This window comes from Pteronotus mesoamericanus, unplaced genomic scaffold (assembly GCF_021234165.1).
Source record: "Pteronotus mesoamericanus isolate MK-2021 breed Mesoamerican mustached bat unplaced genomic scaffold, CSHL_Meso_final contig_42, whole genome shotgun sequence".
NCBI lineage: Eukaryota > Metazoa > Chordata > Mammalia > Chiroptera > Mormoopidae > Pteronotus > Pteronotus mesoamericanus.
In genome coordinates, this window is record NW_026555157.1 from 14,598,685 (window position 1) to 14,613,896 (window position 15,212).

General features: G+C 39.4%; 1 protein-coding gene across 12 annotated transcripts in view; it reads right to left on the bottom strand.

The window, feature by feature from the left end:
* Positions 1-15,212, bottom strand: part of ABI3BP (ABI family member 3 binding protein) — a 245,748-nt gene that overhangs the window by 27,658 nt on the left and 202,878 nt on the right. For all 12 annotated transcript variants that reach the window (XM_054577379.1, XM_054577381.1, XM_054577377.1 and 9 more), the window contains 5 exons: positions 11,624-11,692; positions 7,664-7,768; positions 4,568-4,696; positions 3,769-3,837; positions 428-637 (listed from right to left, as the gene is read on the bottom strand). In XM_054577379.1, coding sequence (XP_054433354.1) covers positions 428-637; positions 3,769-3,837; positions 4,568-4,696; positions 7,664-7,768; positions 11,624-11,692 — 582 coding nt within the window. The remainder of the gene's footprint in view (positions 1-427; positions 638-3,768; positions 3,838-4,567; positions 4,697-7,663; positions 7,769-11,623; positions 11,693-15,212) is intronic.

The following is a 15,212-nucleotide window of genomic DNA, read 5'->3' on the forward strand; positions in this document are numbered from 1 at the left end:
CTTGGTAATGAAACAACTAGATATATCTTCACATTATGAAAAGAGAGTTCTACGAGGAGATATAGCAAGGACTCTTGGACAAAACCAAAGGGGGGAAAGATTGAGGGAGGGAGAGGGGGCAGGGAAAAGTGGTGGGGGGAAGGCAGAGACAAATGTATTTTGAAAAATAAATTAATTAAAATTTAAAAAAAAGGATGCAACTTAGATCTGCTAAGTTAACAGGGAGCTCGTAACCATGACAAAGATGACATTTTCCCACCATACTTTGGTAGTAATGTACCACTGGGACAGCAGAACTCTGCTAGCACTCACTACTCCTGAGCTATGACTCACAGGTTATTGTTTGACTCAGTGTTCCACAGTCCCAAAGTAGCGCATTATTAAAGTTTCTACCATAGTACTAACAGTCCTTAGGCCATGATCTTACCAGTAACAGTGTCATTTGGTGGCTTATCCCAGTCCAAGATGACAAAAGAAGGGCAGCCTTCCACAGTGACCACGGTGAGGTTGGAAGGAGGGTTCTGCGGTGGGCTGGTGGCGTTCCCCTCTGCGGCCTCCTCTTTGGGGAACCGTTTGATGGAGTCGGTGATGGAGCAGGGCCTGTTGTCAGGCTTTTGGATGTATCGCACATGAGGACCTAAGAGAGAGAGAAGGCTCTGACATTTAGCACTTTTTTTTGAGTAAAAATGGAGAAGGTGAGCTCATAAATATAATTGTTTGAGGACATTAGGTCTCATAAGCAGATGGATGAAAGCAGTGACATGCATGGTTCAGACATGTGAAAATCCTGTCTCTAGGATACATGATAAGAATGGTGTTGATTTACTTTTCTAAATCGTTTAGTGTATACTAATATCCAAAAGTAATCTGTTCCCCCTGAGCGTGGTTTACACCTCATAACTCAGGGGGCATTGGAATGAGTACTAAGAAGGGTCTTGCCTCAGTTGCGGGCAATAACAAGCCCTACACCAAACACAGTTCTGGCCCTACCTCATAAATATTAAAAGCCAAACTCAAAAAAATCAAGTGGTTTCAAGTAATTTAACTGCACTCAGAACAAAATTCAAAAATACTTTAGGAATAAAAAACATATCCAGAACCAAACAAGATGAAATTAACAGGAAACTTTTACTCATAATGAGGAGAAAAAGAAATCATTTGAAACCACCCTAGAACTTGCATAGCTGTTAGAATCATTAGACAAAAACAATAAAGCAGTTATTATCACTATGATCCACATGGTCAAAAGTTAAGATGTGAAAAGTATAAAAAAGATGCAAATCAAATTGGTCACCAAAGTAGAAAGAGAAAGGACTGTTCTTGACCCAGTAAAGGGCTTCTACAAAAAAACCTACAGTTAACGTAATATCTAATGGTGAAAGACCAAATGCTTTTCTCACAAGATCAGGAACAAGAAAAAGACATCCATTCTCACCATTTCTATCCAGCATTTTACTGAGGCTCTTCTCAGTACAATAAGGCAAGAGAGCAGCCACCCAAGTTGGAAAGGAAGAAGGAAAACTTTACTCTTAGATACTATGATTTTGTGTATAAAAATCCAATGGATTTAGAAAAACTCTACTAAGTGTGTTTTTGCAAGACTGCAAGATACAAGATCACTGTACAAAAATCTATTGTTTTTCTACATATTGGAAATTAAAATATACTTTTTATGATTTTTTATACACTGAAAACTGTAAAATATTTGTGAGAGAAATTGAAGAAGACCTAAATAAATGGTAAAATATACCATGTTTGTAGGCATGGAGCCTTAATATTGTACAGCTGTCAATTTTTCCCAATTCTAATAAAAATCTAAGCAGGCTATTTTTTTATATATCAACAACCTGTTTCTAAAATTCAGAGAGAAATCTAGAGGACCCAGAATCACCAAAACAACTTTGAAAAATAAGACCGACATTAGAGAACTAATACAACCTGATTACAGCACTTATGATAAACCCATAGTAATCCAGACACTGTGGTATTGATGTAAGGGTAAGGAGGTCAGTGGGATAGAGAACCTCGAAACATGTACACGCACACACACACACACACACACACACACACACACTCTCTTGATTTTTGACAAAGGTACAATAAATTCAGTGGAGAAAGAATAGCTTCTTTTTTTTAATCAACAAATGATGCTGGAAAAATTAGATATCCATAGCAAGGAAATTAGCTTACATCCATTCCTTGTGCCACATACAAAATTTGATTCAATACAGATCATAGAGCTAAATGTAAAATTCAAAGACTTATGGAAGCAGAGAAGTTCTTTATGATCTCTGATTAGCTCATGATTTCTCAAATACAACACCAAAAATACAATCTATAAAAAACCAAATTGATAAGCAAAAATTTATTAAAATTTTTAAAAAAGCCAAACAATGGGAGAAAATATTGCAAAGTCATGTATCTGAAAAAGATCTTCTACCCAGAAAATACAAAAACTTTCAAAACTCAACAATAATAAAATAAGCAATTTTATAAGAAAAAAATGGACAAAAATTTTGAACTCCCCAGAAAAGATATGCACATGGCAGATAAGGACATGAAAAGATGTTTGGCATCCTTAGTCATTAGGAATTTGCAAAGTATAATCACAATCAGATACTACTACACACCTATTAAAATGGCTGAAGTGAAAAAGCCTGACCATACCAAGTGCTAGCAAAGACCTGGAGAAACTGGAATATTCTTAAAATGTTAACTATAAAGTTGCATGTAATCCAGCCATTCCCCTAATAGGCATTTGTCCAAAGGGAATGAAAACATATATTTACACAAAGACTTGTGCATGAATGGGTCATAGCAGCTTCAATGGTTAATATGTTCAATAAAAAAATTAGAGACAACCCAAATGTCACAAACAGGTTTAATAAATAGATTGTTATATAGCTATACCATAGAATACTAGTCAGCAATAAAAAGGGATGGACTATTATTACCATTACTTGCAGCAACATGGATGACTCTCCAAATAATAACATTCAGTAAAAGAAACCAGGCCAAAAAAAAAAGTTCATACATTTATATAAAATTCCACAAATACATACTCATTTACAGCACAGGAAATCTGTAGCTACCTAGGGACTAAAGGCTGGGGGAGGAGTGAGACGGAAGGATTATAAACTTTTGGAGGTGGTGGCTGCATTCATTACCTTGATCATGATGGTGGCTTCATGGGTGTACACATATGTTAAGATTTATCAAGTCTTATACTTCAGAACAAAATATTACAAAAGGAAATGCTGAGCTCTGTATCTTTCCTACTGTGTTAGATTAAATTACTGCTCAAAAATATTCTCTATATCCATGAAAGCGTATACTTCCCTGACTCCTGATCTGAGCTTTGCTGTGTGACTTTCTTTGGCCAATGAATATTGGCAGGCATAACACTAGAAGGAGCTTAAAATGTGCTTGTGTATTTGGATTCCCCTTCTCTCGACTTTGTATAGTCATGAGAATGGCTTCTCCTGGGTCACTGTTGGTCCTTCATCTTAGGCACCAGAATGAACAGATGAGGAACAGACCTGTCCCCAACCCACAAGAGGCCAAGTGGAACCACCCAGCCAAGGATGTCCTAAATCAGCTGACCCCCATTTGTTAATATCAGGAAGGTGACTTGTACACATATGAGAAGTAAATCCTTATTATAGTATGCCACTAAGATATTGTGGTTGTTTATTAGACAGTAATGGCTGACTGATACACCCACCAAAGATAGCCTTGTCAAAATTGAGATTTGGATCCAGAACGTACCTATGAATCTGGGCTTCCCAAGATGATCAGTTTCTCTTGTTGGGCTTGAGCTAAAGTCAGTTACATTACCTGAGAATGGAATATAATAAACAATTTTTGCAAAAGGTAAAGCTTCACAATACAATAGAAAGTAATAAAGGCTCTATGTATTTAATATGCCTATCAACTGCTCATACCTTTGATTTTCATTTTTATTACTTTTCATATTGCCTGCAATAAAATGCCTTTAATTGTGTCCTGCTACAGGTGTTCTGCAGTATAACAAATAATACTTTAAAGATTACAACTAAGTAGCTAATACTTAATAAAATAAAGTATGTATAATTAGTAATGACATGTGATTTAGTAAGAAGCATTGGGTAATCTAGATTTTTTTTTTTCAGGAAGCCTTTCCTAAAAAACTTAGGCACTTTCCTCTCTGTGAAGAAAAGGATCATATTCTATACAAAACATTAAAAAAAAGTATTATTTTAAAATTAAAAAGACTTGTATTAATCATAAAGTTGAGTAAAACAGATGACCCAGAGCTGAGACTCTTTTCCCCCTAATTTGAAATCTTTTAGTACTTTATTGCTAAGCATCCAGTGACAAGAGGGAAGGAGGGAGGGGGGCTGGGGAAAAGGAAGGGAAGGGGAAAGTCAAGGAACATATAGCAAGGACTCATGGACAAAACCAAAAGGGGAAGAGCTGAGGGAGGGAAGGAGGGAGGGGGCGAGGGAAAGTGGTGGGGGGGAGGCAGAGACAAATGTATTTGAAAAAAAATAATAAATTAAAAAAAAAAAAAGACTGACATACTAACCAAGATCCTCTCCTGAGGCCAGAGCCGTTGGTTGCTTTTTATCTGTCTCTGTTCTCTCTGAGGGGACTCCCATAGGCCTGAGTGCTGCCTTCGAGGGCGGGGAAGTTCCTAGGCCTGAGGAAATGATTCCTGAAATGTAGAGCCAGAGCAGTCAGGCTTTACAGGAGCACTGCCAAGTTCCCCATTTATTTATTCAATAAATATTTGTTAAGCACTTACCATGTAGCTTGGCACTATATGCCAGGCTTGGAGAGAAAAGACCTGGTATCCTTGATGGAGAGAGATGTGCGAGCCATATAGACTGAACCATTATAGATATTATGAAAGAACTGGCTAAGGTCACAGAGAGGCCAAGGGGAGGGAATAGTAATTCCCTGGGAAAGGGAATTTCTACTTTCTGGGAAAAGGTGAAGGGTTTTACTGGGAAAGATGAAGGATTTTTGGGGCGGGGGGGTAAAGGAGCTAAAACTGCCTTCACAGGAGATGTGACAGTAAAGAGAAGTGATCAGAAGCTGGGTGTGAGAGCTGTATTCTAATCAGCTCTAATCTTCAAGAAGAACCAAGGCAGGGAAGCATGTAACCGTTTGGTAGTTTTCATTTGAAGGTGTGAGAGCCAACAGTGCTTCTGGGTGCCACGCAAGCTGAGAGTGGAGGGCAGGGAAGTGCGGATCAGGAAGAAGTGTGCACACCACGGATTTGGATGTTATTTTTAGGCAGCAAGGAGCCTCTGAAAGATTTTATACAGGTAAGCAACCAGACCAGATGAGAAGAGAATGAATGGTTAGGATGCAAGGCCAGCGGCAGGGAGAGAAGTGAGGAGACTAAGGCAGTTGTGCAGGTAAGGGCAGGATGCCACATGGCAGGCTCAGACTGTGCTCACAGGCGCGTAGGAGAGAGGACAGGGGCTCAGAGAGCACCCAGAACATTTTGTTGATTCCTGAATTCAGGATGCATTTTCATAATCAGACCAAAATTGTACAACTGCTCTTCTTGTGTTTGGCTCCTCCATGTGCCCATTTCCTTTGAGAGAGAGGTGGCTAGCAAGAAAAGGGTGGGGTGGGGAACCAGAGTTAACCTCGGAAGTGGAATGTGCTTGTGCTTCCTCAGGTGGGGCAGGTTGTACCAGAGCCATGCTTACTGATGAGGGAGAACAAGGGTTTCATATGGCAGGAGTCAAGGCCATCAGCTCCCAAGTTTTCTATGGGGGACACTCAGGCATCACTTTCAGTCTGTGGTCATCCAGTTTGACCCAGGTTACAATCAACGAGGAAGACCAGGTGCTCTTACTGGAGCCATGTCCCTGGGCCTTGACTTGGGCAGGCACTGGAAACATGCACAAGAAACTGAGTCCTCCTTCAGCTGATGGCAAAAGTGACCTGGAGTTCTCTGTGCATGTGACACATCAGAAAAGCTTCTACATCACAATACCCTCTTATCCCATGAAAAGAGTTAACATCCATTCCCTTTTACACAAACCCTTAACACTTTCATCATTCATTGTCATCTTTAACATTTTTGTTCTGATTCTACCTACAGAATATTTAGTAAGTAGAGATGGTGGAAAGAGGGAGGAATGATGGGGAACATGCTGTGATTTGCTGGCAAATCCAGTAGAAGGGCCCTAAAGAGAAATGCAGTGAAGCTTTGCTTGGAGCCAGGTCACTTTTCATTGATTCTTAACTTCTTTCATTTATCCAGACAATGATAACTTATAAAATATTGTCTAGGTGCAAAGTACCAGATTTGGTTCTGGGAATTTAGAGAAGATGTACCAGGGATTCTGTCCCCATGGAACTCCTAGACTAGTAGGGGAAGAAAAGTGTGCACATATAAAAAAACTTGCTCTTTGTTCTAACAGAGGTATTTATCAAGGACAACTTGAACAAAGAAGCAATACTAAGACTACTTTGAGGAGTTACAAAAGGCTATTTTAAGAAATGAGTAAAATATGATTATCCCAGGTGACTGGGAGGGGTCATTCTATGAGAAGGCGCTAATACATGCCAAGGCATAGAGGTGAGCGGCAGGTTGACTTCTAAAATATATTCCTGTCTTGTTGAATAGCATAGAGCTACTAATATTTTAGTCCCCAGTCTTTCCCCTACTCTGATAATGCTGGGGCCAGCATAAAGGCTGGTGGACAGGTGAACTTTCAACGAGATGTATAGGATTTTATTTCAGAAAATCGACTGATGACAGAGCATCCCATTTTCTACTATACCTGGTGGGTTGGAAATGTATTGGGTTGGCCAAAAAGTTCACTTAGTTTTTTTCCACACAATGGCTCTAGTAGTGCTTAGTTGTCTTTAACTTCACTTGAAACAATTTTTTTAAATTGTATTGTGACAGCTGTCATATCAGCATGCATTAAAAGAAACATCAAAATCGGTGAATTTTTGTGCAGCCATTTTAATATTGAAGATGGAAGAAGATATGCAACTTTTCAGTGTATTATGCTTTATTATTTCAAGAAAGGTAAAAACACAACTGAAACACAAAAAAGGATTTGTACAGTGTATGGATAAGGTGCTGTGACTGATCGAATGTCTCAAAAGTAGTTTGAGAAGTTTCTTGGTACTACAGACATTCTGGCCAAATAATTCTTTGCTGTGGTGCTCTCTTATACACTGGAAGATGTTTAGCAGCACCCCTGGTCTCTGCCCACTAGAAGCCAATAGCAGGAGATAGCTGACATACTCAAAACATCCCAATCAATAAAGTTATTGGTCAAAATGAAAAATGTGTCTTTTATTTTTCATTTTCAAAACAGAATGGACTTTTGGACCAACCCAATATAACATCTTGCCCAAAATAATCCGCATCTAGAAAGGGCCTGAGTTGGCTTCTGTCTTGGTTCTAAGAAGACACACTGGCTTGGATGCTCAAGGATGGTTTCTTTCAACCCACCCATCCAGAATCAGGATATGAGTCCCCAAAGCTATTTACAATGTCCAGCCTACAGGGCCAACACAGGCATGTATCACACACACCAAGGGCTTGTCCATTGCCTGAGCTAGTATACCAAGAAGGGCTTGTGGTTGGTTAGTAAAACTGAAATCATGGAGGGAGAAGGAAAAATGTATATGACTGACATACCTGCACTTCCTGGCTTTCCAGTGACATTATTTGGTGGTAAAGGCTTTCTTCGAGGGGGCGTAGGTCTAGGTGGAAAGAGTGGGCGGCGAGTGCCTGGAATAGTGCCTAAAAGATTATATTACAGAGAAAGATTCATAAGGATTCACGCTGTGAAAATGACAGGTTTAAAAATATGTAATGTTTGATAATTAGTAATTGAATGACAGAGAATAGATTCTACAGAAAAGTGCTTGAGTAATTTCTGATATTTCTAAAGTAATGACTGTAAAGTACCAAGGGATAATGAAGCACATTAGTATATGAAAAAAAAATTCTGTTATTATAGATAAAAGTGTATAGATATATTTGCCTTTTGAAAAGCTGTATAGGTGTAGAGAATGTAACATGTTTAGTTTCCCATATAGTCTCAACAGTAGCATTTCTGCACTTCATTATCTCTAATTGCCTTCGATTTTTGAGACTACAATTCTTACACCATTTAGCTTGAAATTATTAGTGTATAACTTCTCCTTTAGTGGGTGATCCACCCCACCCCAAATCTATTGTGTAATTATAATTGAACACACAATTTCAGAACTTACAACCAAGGAGCTCTGATGGCAGAAGCTATAAGCTGGTGCTCACTGAGAGCAGGTCATTGTGAACAGCTGTGCAGCGCACAAGGGCACGTGGCCAGAGGTGTGTAAGTGGGAGCCAAAGTTTAACACTCACTCTGCTCACCACTCATGAGCCCTGGCGCCAAGTTGCCAGCCCAGAGGAAGGGTACGTTTTTGTAAATAACTTACCTAAAGGATGCAGGGAAGAGGCAACATTTAAAAATTGTACAAAATGTCTAGAGATGCCTGGAGCAGTCTACCTTAGCCCATTTTTTTTTAAGTCTGTGTTATAGCTTAAAAATTCATCTCAAACTTCTGGCCAAGACAGAGGTGTAGGTACACATGCTTCGCCTCCTCATACAACCTTAAGAAGGATCAAAACTAACCTCAAAACTAAAAACAACCAGAACTTCCAGAAAATCATACTGTATTGAAGTCCAACAACCAAGGATTTAAAGAAGAAATATTCATCCAGATGGGTAGGAGGGGCAGAGACAAGGAGTCAGTGCGGAGAGGATGTAGCGTGGCAGTGGAAAGGTGGCAGCAAAGGCCAGCAGAACAGGCAGTCCCACATTTATGTGTGGCAGTTAAAAACCGGGGGGAAAGCTGGGGAGCAAGCAATCCCAGCCCCAGGCCTGGCAGCACAGCCCAGGTTTCAGGGCCAGGAAAATAAAGCCTCATAACTTCTGGCTGTAAAAATCAGTGGGGAGTGGAAGAAACTGCTGTTCTCTCAGGAGAGTCAGTTTAGAGGACTCACACAGTCCTAGAACCTATGCAAACCCACCCAGTCTCGGATTTAGCACCAGGGCAGCAGCTAGAAGGACACCAGTTGCTTATAGGAAGTGGGGGAAGTGACTGGAAACAGGGCAAGAGCTGGGCAAGTGGTATTGTTCTCTTTTTGACCCTTTCCCCACATACAGTGCCACAATGTGGTGAAGCAGCTTGCTGCCCCCTGGTGAGCACCTAAAGCTCTGCCTCTTACAATGTAACAGGTGCACTGAGACAGGGAGTCAGAGCAGCTCTACCTAATACACAGAAACAAACACAGGGAGGCTGCCAAATTAAGGAGACAAAGAAATACGGTCCAAATGAAAGAACAGATCAAAATCCCAGAAAAAGAATGAAATGAAATGGAGATAACCAACTTATCAGATGCAGAGTTCAAAACACTGGTGGTAAGGATGCTCAGAGATCTCACTGAGTATGGCAGATGCCTAAGGGAAGAAATGAAGGCTACACTAAGTGAAATAGAGAAAAATCCACAAGAAAACAACAGTGAAGGGAAGGAAGCAGGGGTTCAAATCAATGATTTGGAACATAAGGGAGAAATAAGTATTTAATCAGAATGGGAAGAAACAAGAATTCAAAAAAAAAATGAGGAGAGATTGAGATGACTCTGGGACATCTCCAAACATGCCAACATCTGAGTCACAGGAATATCAGAAAGAGAAGAGGAAGAGCAAGAAATTGAAAAAGTATTTGAAAGAAAAATGAAAGGAAACTTCCTTAATTTGGTGAAGGAAATAGATATGCAAGTCCAGGAAGCACAGAATCCCAAACAAGATGGACCCATAGAGGGCCACACCAAACACATCATAATTAAAATGCCAAAGGCAAAAGATAAAGAGAGAGTCTTAAAAGCAAGAGAAAAGAAGAGAGTGACCTACAAAGGAGTTCCCGTAACACTGTCAGTTGATTTCTCAAAAGAAACTTTCCAAGCAAGAAGGGACTGGCAAGAAGTATTCAAAGTGATGAAAAGCAAGGACCAACAAACAAGATTACTCTATTCAGTAAAGCTATCACTTAGAACTGAAGGGCAGATACAATGTTTTCCAGACAAGGTAAAGCTGAGGGAGTTCATCCTCACTAAACCCTTATTATAATATGAAATGTTAAAGGGACTTATTTAAGAAAAAGAAAATCAAAACTATGAACGGTAAAATGACAACAATCTCACGCCTATCATCAACTGATGCTAAAAAACAAAAACAGAAACAAACAAGCGAACAACTAGATAGGAACAGAATAATAGAAATGGAGATCACATGGAGTGTTGTCAGTGGTGAGGGGGAAAAGAGAGGCGGAGAATGGGGAAAGAGGTGGAGATTAGGAAGCGTAATTTGTAGGTGTAAAACAGGTAGGGGGATGTTAACAGTATAGGAAATGGAGAAGCCCAAGGATTTATATGTATGACCCATGGACATGAACTAAAAGGGGGATATTGTTGAAGGAAAGGGGAGTACCAGGCAGGGAGGGGGGCAAAGGGGAAAAATTGGGACAATTGTAATAGCATAATCAATAAAATATACTTAAAATTAATTTCTTTCTTTGCACAATAATGTTGACTTAAAAATCATCATGTATAATTGACAATACAGGAAAATGCCCCGTGGCTTTGAGTACTTAGCAGAGGAGAAAGTGTGTGTGTCGGGGGAGTGCACGGAGCTCGTAGAATATAGATCTGTAGGCCAGGCATTAATACATGAGTGTAGGTTTCACACAGTATCTTTTCAAAAAGCACAGAGTTCTTATTCAAAGCAAAGATTTTTGAAGTCACCAGGTATTAAATAATTTTGGGGTAAAATACACAGCATATTTGTAAATTAGAAACATAAAGGGAAGAAGGGTCAAGTCAAGGAGCATGTGAAAAGGACTCATGGACAAAGTCAAAGTAGGGAAGGATTGAGGGAGGGAGGTAGGGGAGAGGGGCAGGGGAAAGTGGTGGTGGGAAGGTGGAGACAAATGTATTTGAACAAAAAATAAAAATTAGAAAAAATAGAAAAATAAAATAATGGAACAGAAAAAATATATATACAATTATATTTTGTATCTAATGCATAAACATTTCTCTCAGCACTAAATAAATAAATAAGTAAATAAATAAATAAATCTATGGATTTTTATCATCGGATACTATAAGGACTAGATGCAATTGTATCTTTCTCTAAGTGGAGCTACCTGGTTGTTCCAACATAATACTATGTGGAAGATTCATCATTATTGATGCACATAGCTACAGTTCATTCATTTTAAGCATTAAATTCCATTGTGTAAATAACTCATTTAACTTCTCAAAAAAAAAGTCATTTTAGGCAAAAGGATATTGTAGTAAAACACACAAGAGCAAAACTTGAACATGATGAAGACTAGAACCCACAGTGATCCATCAGCATTTGTGGATTGTGGACCATCAGAACATTAAACAAAGTAATTATTCAACTGGTACCCCATCAGAGGTTCTTAGCAATGTTTAACTTGTGCACAGAAGCAGATGCTGCTGTTGCTACTGCAACAAATGGTACTGCCATTACTGCCCATGTTCCAGCGCAGAGCTGCGTAAGGGAGTCAGCATCCTTTCCCTTACCTGGTTTCTTTGTGAAGTGGGTAGAGTCCACGGACTTATTTCTACCAACACCTAATGGTCCCTTGACCCCTATGAACAGAGATAATAAAGGGCATAAATATATAGCAAAAATGTGCTAAATGTTATCCACGGAAACTTGGTGGAGTCATCAGTGATAATGTGCATTCTTTCCAGAGCAGGGACACTGGTGATTTTGTGCCCAGATGTATTAATTGGTTTCTCCCACCTGCTAACAGAAGAATTTCAAAGGGCTACCTTCATTGGTTGTGGTATTTTCCCTGAAGAGTTAACGTTTAGTTGTGGTTTGTGGTTTTTGTGTTAGTTTTCCATGCTGCCTGCGCTGCCTTCCTGGGCAGTTCTGCTTCACCAGGAGGTTCACCACAGTGACTGGCCATTCTTTTCCAGTACTTATGGGTACATTTTGTGGTTTTGAAAAAAATTTTTTCCAACCCCTTTACTCCCATTAAAAAACCCCTAAAATTCCAATGTGTTTGGGTTTGTGCTTAATGGGTTGACTTTTAAAATAGTTCTGGAGGGGCCTTGGCTCTCATACTGGTTAGGTCACAAACTGGATCTGTATCTTTGAGATTTGTAAATTAATCCTGGGCAGGCCTAGAACTCCAAATTGCAATTTGAAAGAAACTAATCTGAAAATTACTTTGTGTGCTATTTTACCTCCTAAATTTTTCAAACACAATCTTGTGGTTATTACTCAGCCATTTACCTAAATACCCATGCCTGGAGTGTGGGTGGTTCTCCTAATGGTGGAGAAAACCAATTTAGGTTTCATCCTGTTATTATTATTGTTATTATTATTAATATTATGATTATTCTTTTACATTACAAAATAATCTTCCCTGACATGGCTGACAGTCTTCATTAAGAAAGAATAGAAACAGATATTTTTAGATGTAAGAAGTAAATATCACATTAGATATAATGGTTCATCCTAAAAGAAGAATCCATACTTTCAGGATTTGACAATAATTCACCTGTTAAAAATTAAGGACATTTAACTAATGTAATAGTATATCAACCATGACAAACAACCAAAACCACATCTCATTAAATTAAATATACAACAGGAGCTTTGCTTGCCAAAAATTAGATAATATTCCCACATTAATTTATGAAATTATATTATTAATTATAATATTGTAATATAAATCAACATGGGTATTAATGTTATATTATTAACATTATTATAATTAACATTATAATAACAATGATAACATTAATTATAAAACCCTAATATTACAACCCATACTCTTTGCTGCTTGAATAAAAGAAAATATACAAAATCATGGTGAATGTTTATATGAATTAATTGGCATTTAGTGGTTGGTACGAAGAGCAATTTTTCCGGGGTCAGTGACTGTTTTGTGGCTAACCCCGCAGGCATGGTGAAAACAAGCGGACCATTAGTTTTCTTGCTCCGCCCTGCTGTCAGTGGTGATGGGGCCAGGGAAATGACTCATGTGGGTGGTTACTCTGGGCACCGCACAGGGAAATGGAAAATACTTTCATCTGTGTCACTAGGATAACCTGGCTTGGTGGGATTTGATTTACTACTATTGTTCAAGGGTAAATAAAAATGTATTCTCTACTGTGGAAGGCTAGTTGGCTTCAGTATACTTCTTCATAGTCCTTCTCCAAATTTTTCTACCCTTAAAAAAAAGTCGAAGAATTTTGATTCAGTGCTGTGGAAGCACCTTTCATGTTCATTACCTGATTTGATCCTTCTAGGTCTTCTGTGTGGGTGACACCACCCAGGTGCCACCTATGAGGAAACCCAAGATAAGAGGAGAGGAGATTAAGTACTTGCCCAAGGAGCACAGTGAGAACGGGTGGGATTCACACCCACATATGTCCGGCACCTACGCCAATCTCTTAAGCCCTAAGTGGAATAGTACAGATACTATCTTTCTCTTGTCACTTTCTTCCTTCTTTTATTCCTTATAATGACTCTAAGTGACGTTAGCCCTAGGGTCCTATACTGGTCCTAGGGCTACCACTGTGTAAAGGCTCAATGGCCATGACTGGCAGGCATGTAGCATCGAGCCATGTCACAAGGACTCCCTCAGCCCAGCAGCATCCCAGATCCACCAAGCCATGGGCTGGTGAAATGCAGATCTAGGAGAGAATCCAAAGATCTGCAGGATTACTTTATGAATAAGACCATTGATATACGCTCCCCTGGCTTCTTTTCTAATGGAGAAATCAGCAGAAGCCAGCCATTTTCTCTTACTTTATGTGTCAGTAGAGACAGAAGCATCATATTGTTATGATTCTTAAATGTAAATGCCCAAATCAGTAAAGTGTCCATTGATAAAGTGGATTTTCACTAGCTTGTAAAATACGTACAAGCTGGTGGTAGATGAGAATGTTGGTAAAAGCCCTGCAAAAGGCAGCCCCAGGGCTCAGGGATGGCAGGTTGAACTGGGGACAGGAAACTGAAATCCAGTTCTGGCCTGGCCTCCACCTAGGTGTGGTTTGCCTGTCAGCTAGGCAGCAGTGTGAGCACAGAGCTGGAGACCAATGAACTTCTGTTTCCCTGCATCAGAGGTGAGCAAGTGAGGGCCAAAGGTAGCTGAAAGGAAAGGGAGGGAAAGGAGGAAGCCAGTGAGAGAGATATGGCAGAGAAAGCATCCTCTGGAATTGGCACATAGTTAGCCAGTCTGGCCCAGGCTGTGACCTAAATTCTTTTTCTCTCTGGCAGGATTAATCCCCATATTTTCTAAAGTGCAGAGTTGGTTTTGGAAGCACCAATACTTGAGCTTCGCCATGAGTCCTACGGCCTAATGTGAGTTCTCCAAAAATTTCTGGATTTACACAGTTAACCTCTTAGGAATTTATTGTCAAAAATGAATAATGATTCAGGTATTTTTAACCATGGTAACAAATACTTTGCAAAGAAACATAGTAAACTGGACATCAGTTTCCAAATGTATCAGAGACTTTATTTCCTATAACCAAAACAGGGTAGTATTTATGGATAATTGCACTCTTCACCATTGTCTCTAAATCTTGGCATGTAGCTAAAAAGTCAGGAGTGATGAGCCAGAAGACTGAAAGTTTAGCCACAGCTCAAACATATTCCTTACCCAGGAGTCTGGGTTCTGGTTGTCAAGCACAATTCATATGGGGGCAATGAAGTGCGCCTCATTAAGATGTAGAAAAGGGAGTCTTGAGTCTAGATATTGAACATATCTGCCAAAGCACATATGCCAAGGTGATTTCCAAAGTACATTTTACCTGGCATATAGTGGACCTTCAATAAATGGTTAAATGAAATAGCTGCACAACTCAACAGCTGTCTTCTATAGGGAGAAAGTTGAGAGACTGTCTAATATAGGGTCAGCAAACTTTTTTGTCAAGGGGCAGATGGTAAGTATTTTCAGCTTTGCGGGCCATATATTTTTGTCACAACTATTCAGCTCTCCCATATTGTGAAAGCAAGCTATGTTTCAAGAACCTTTATTTACAAGAGTAAACAGTGAGCTGGATTTGGCCTGTGGGCTGAGGTTATGTGATCCCCTGATCTAGTGCATCCTTGTTGCATCTCTGAAATCAGATCTCAGTTTGGTTA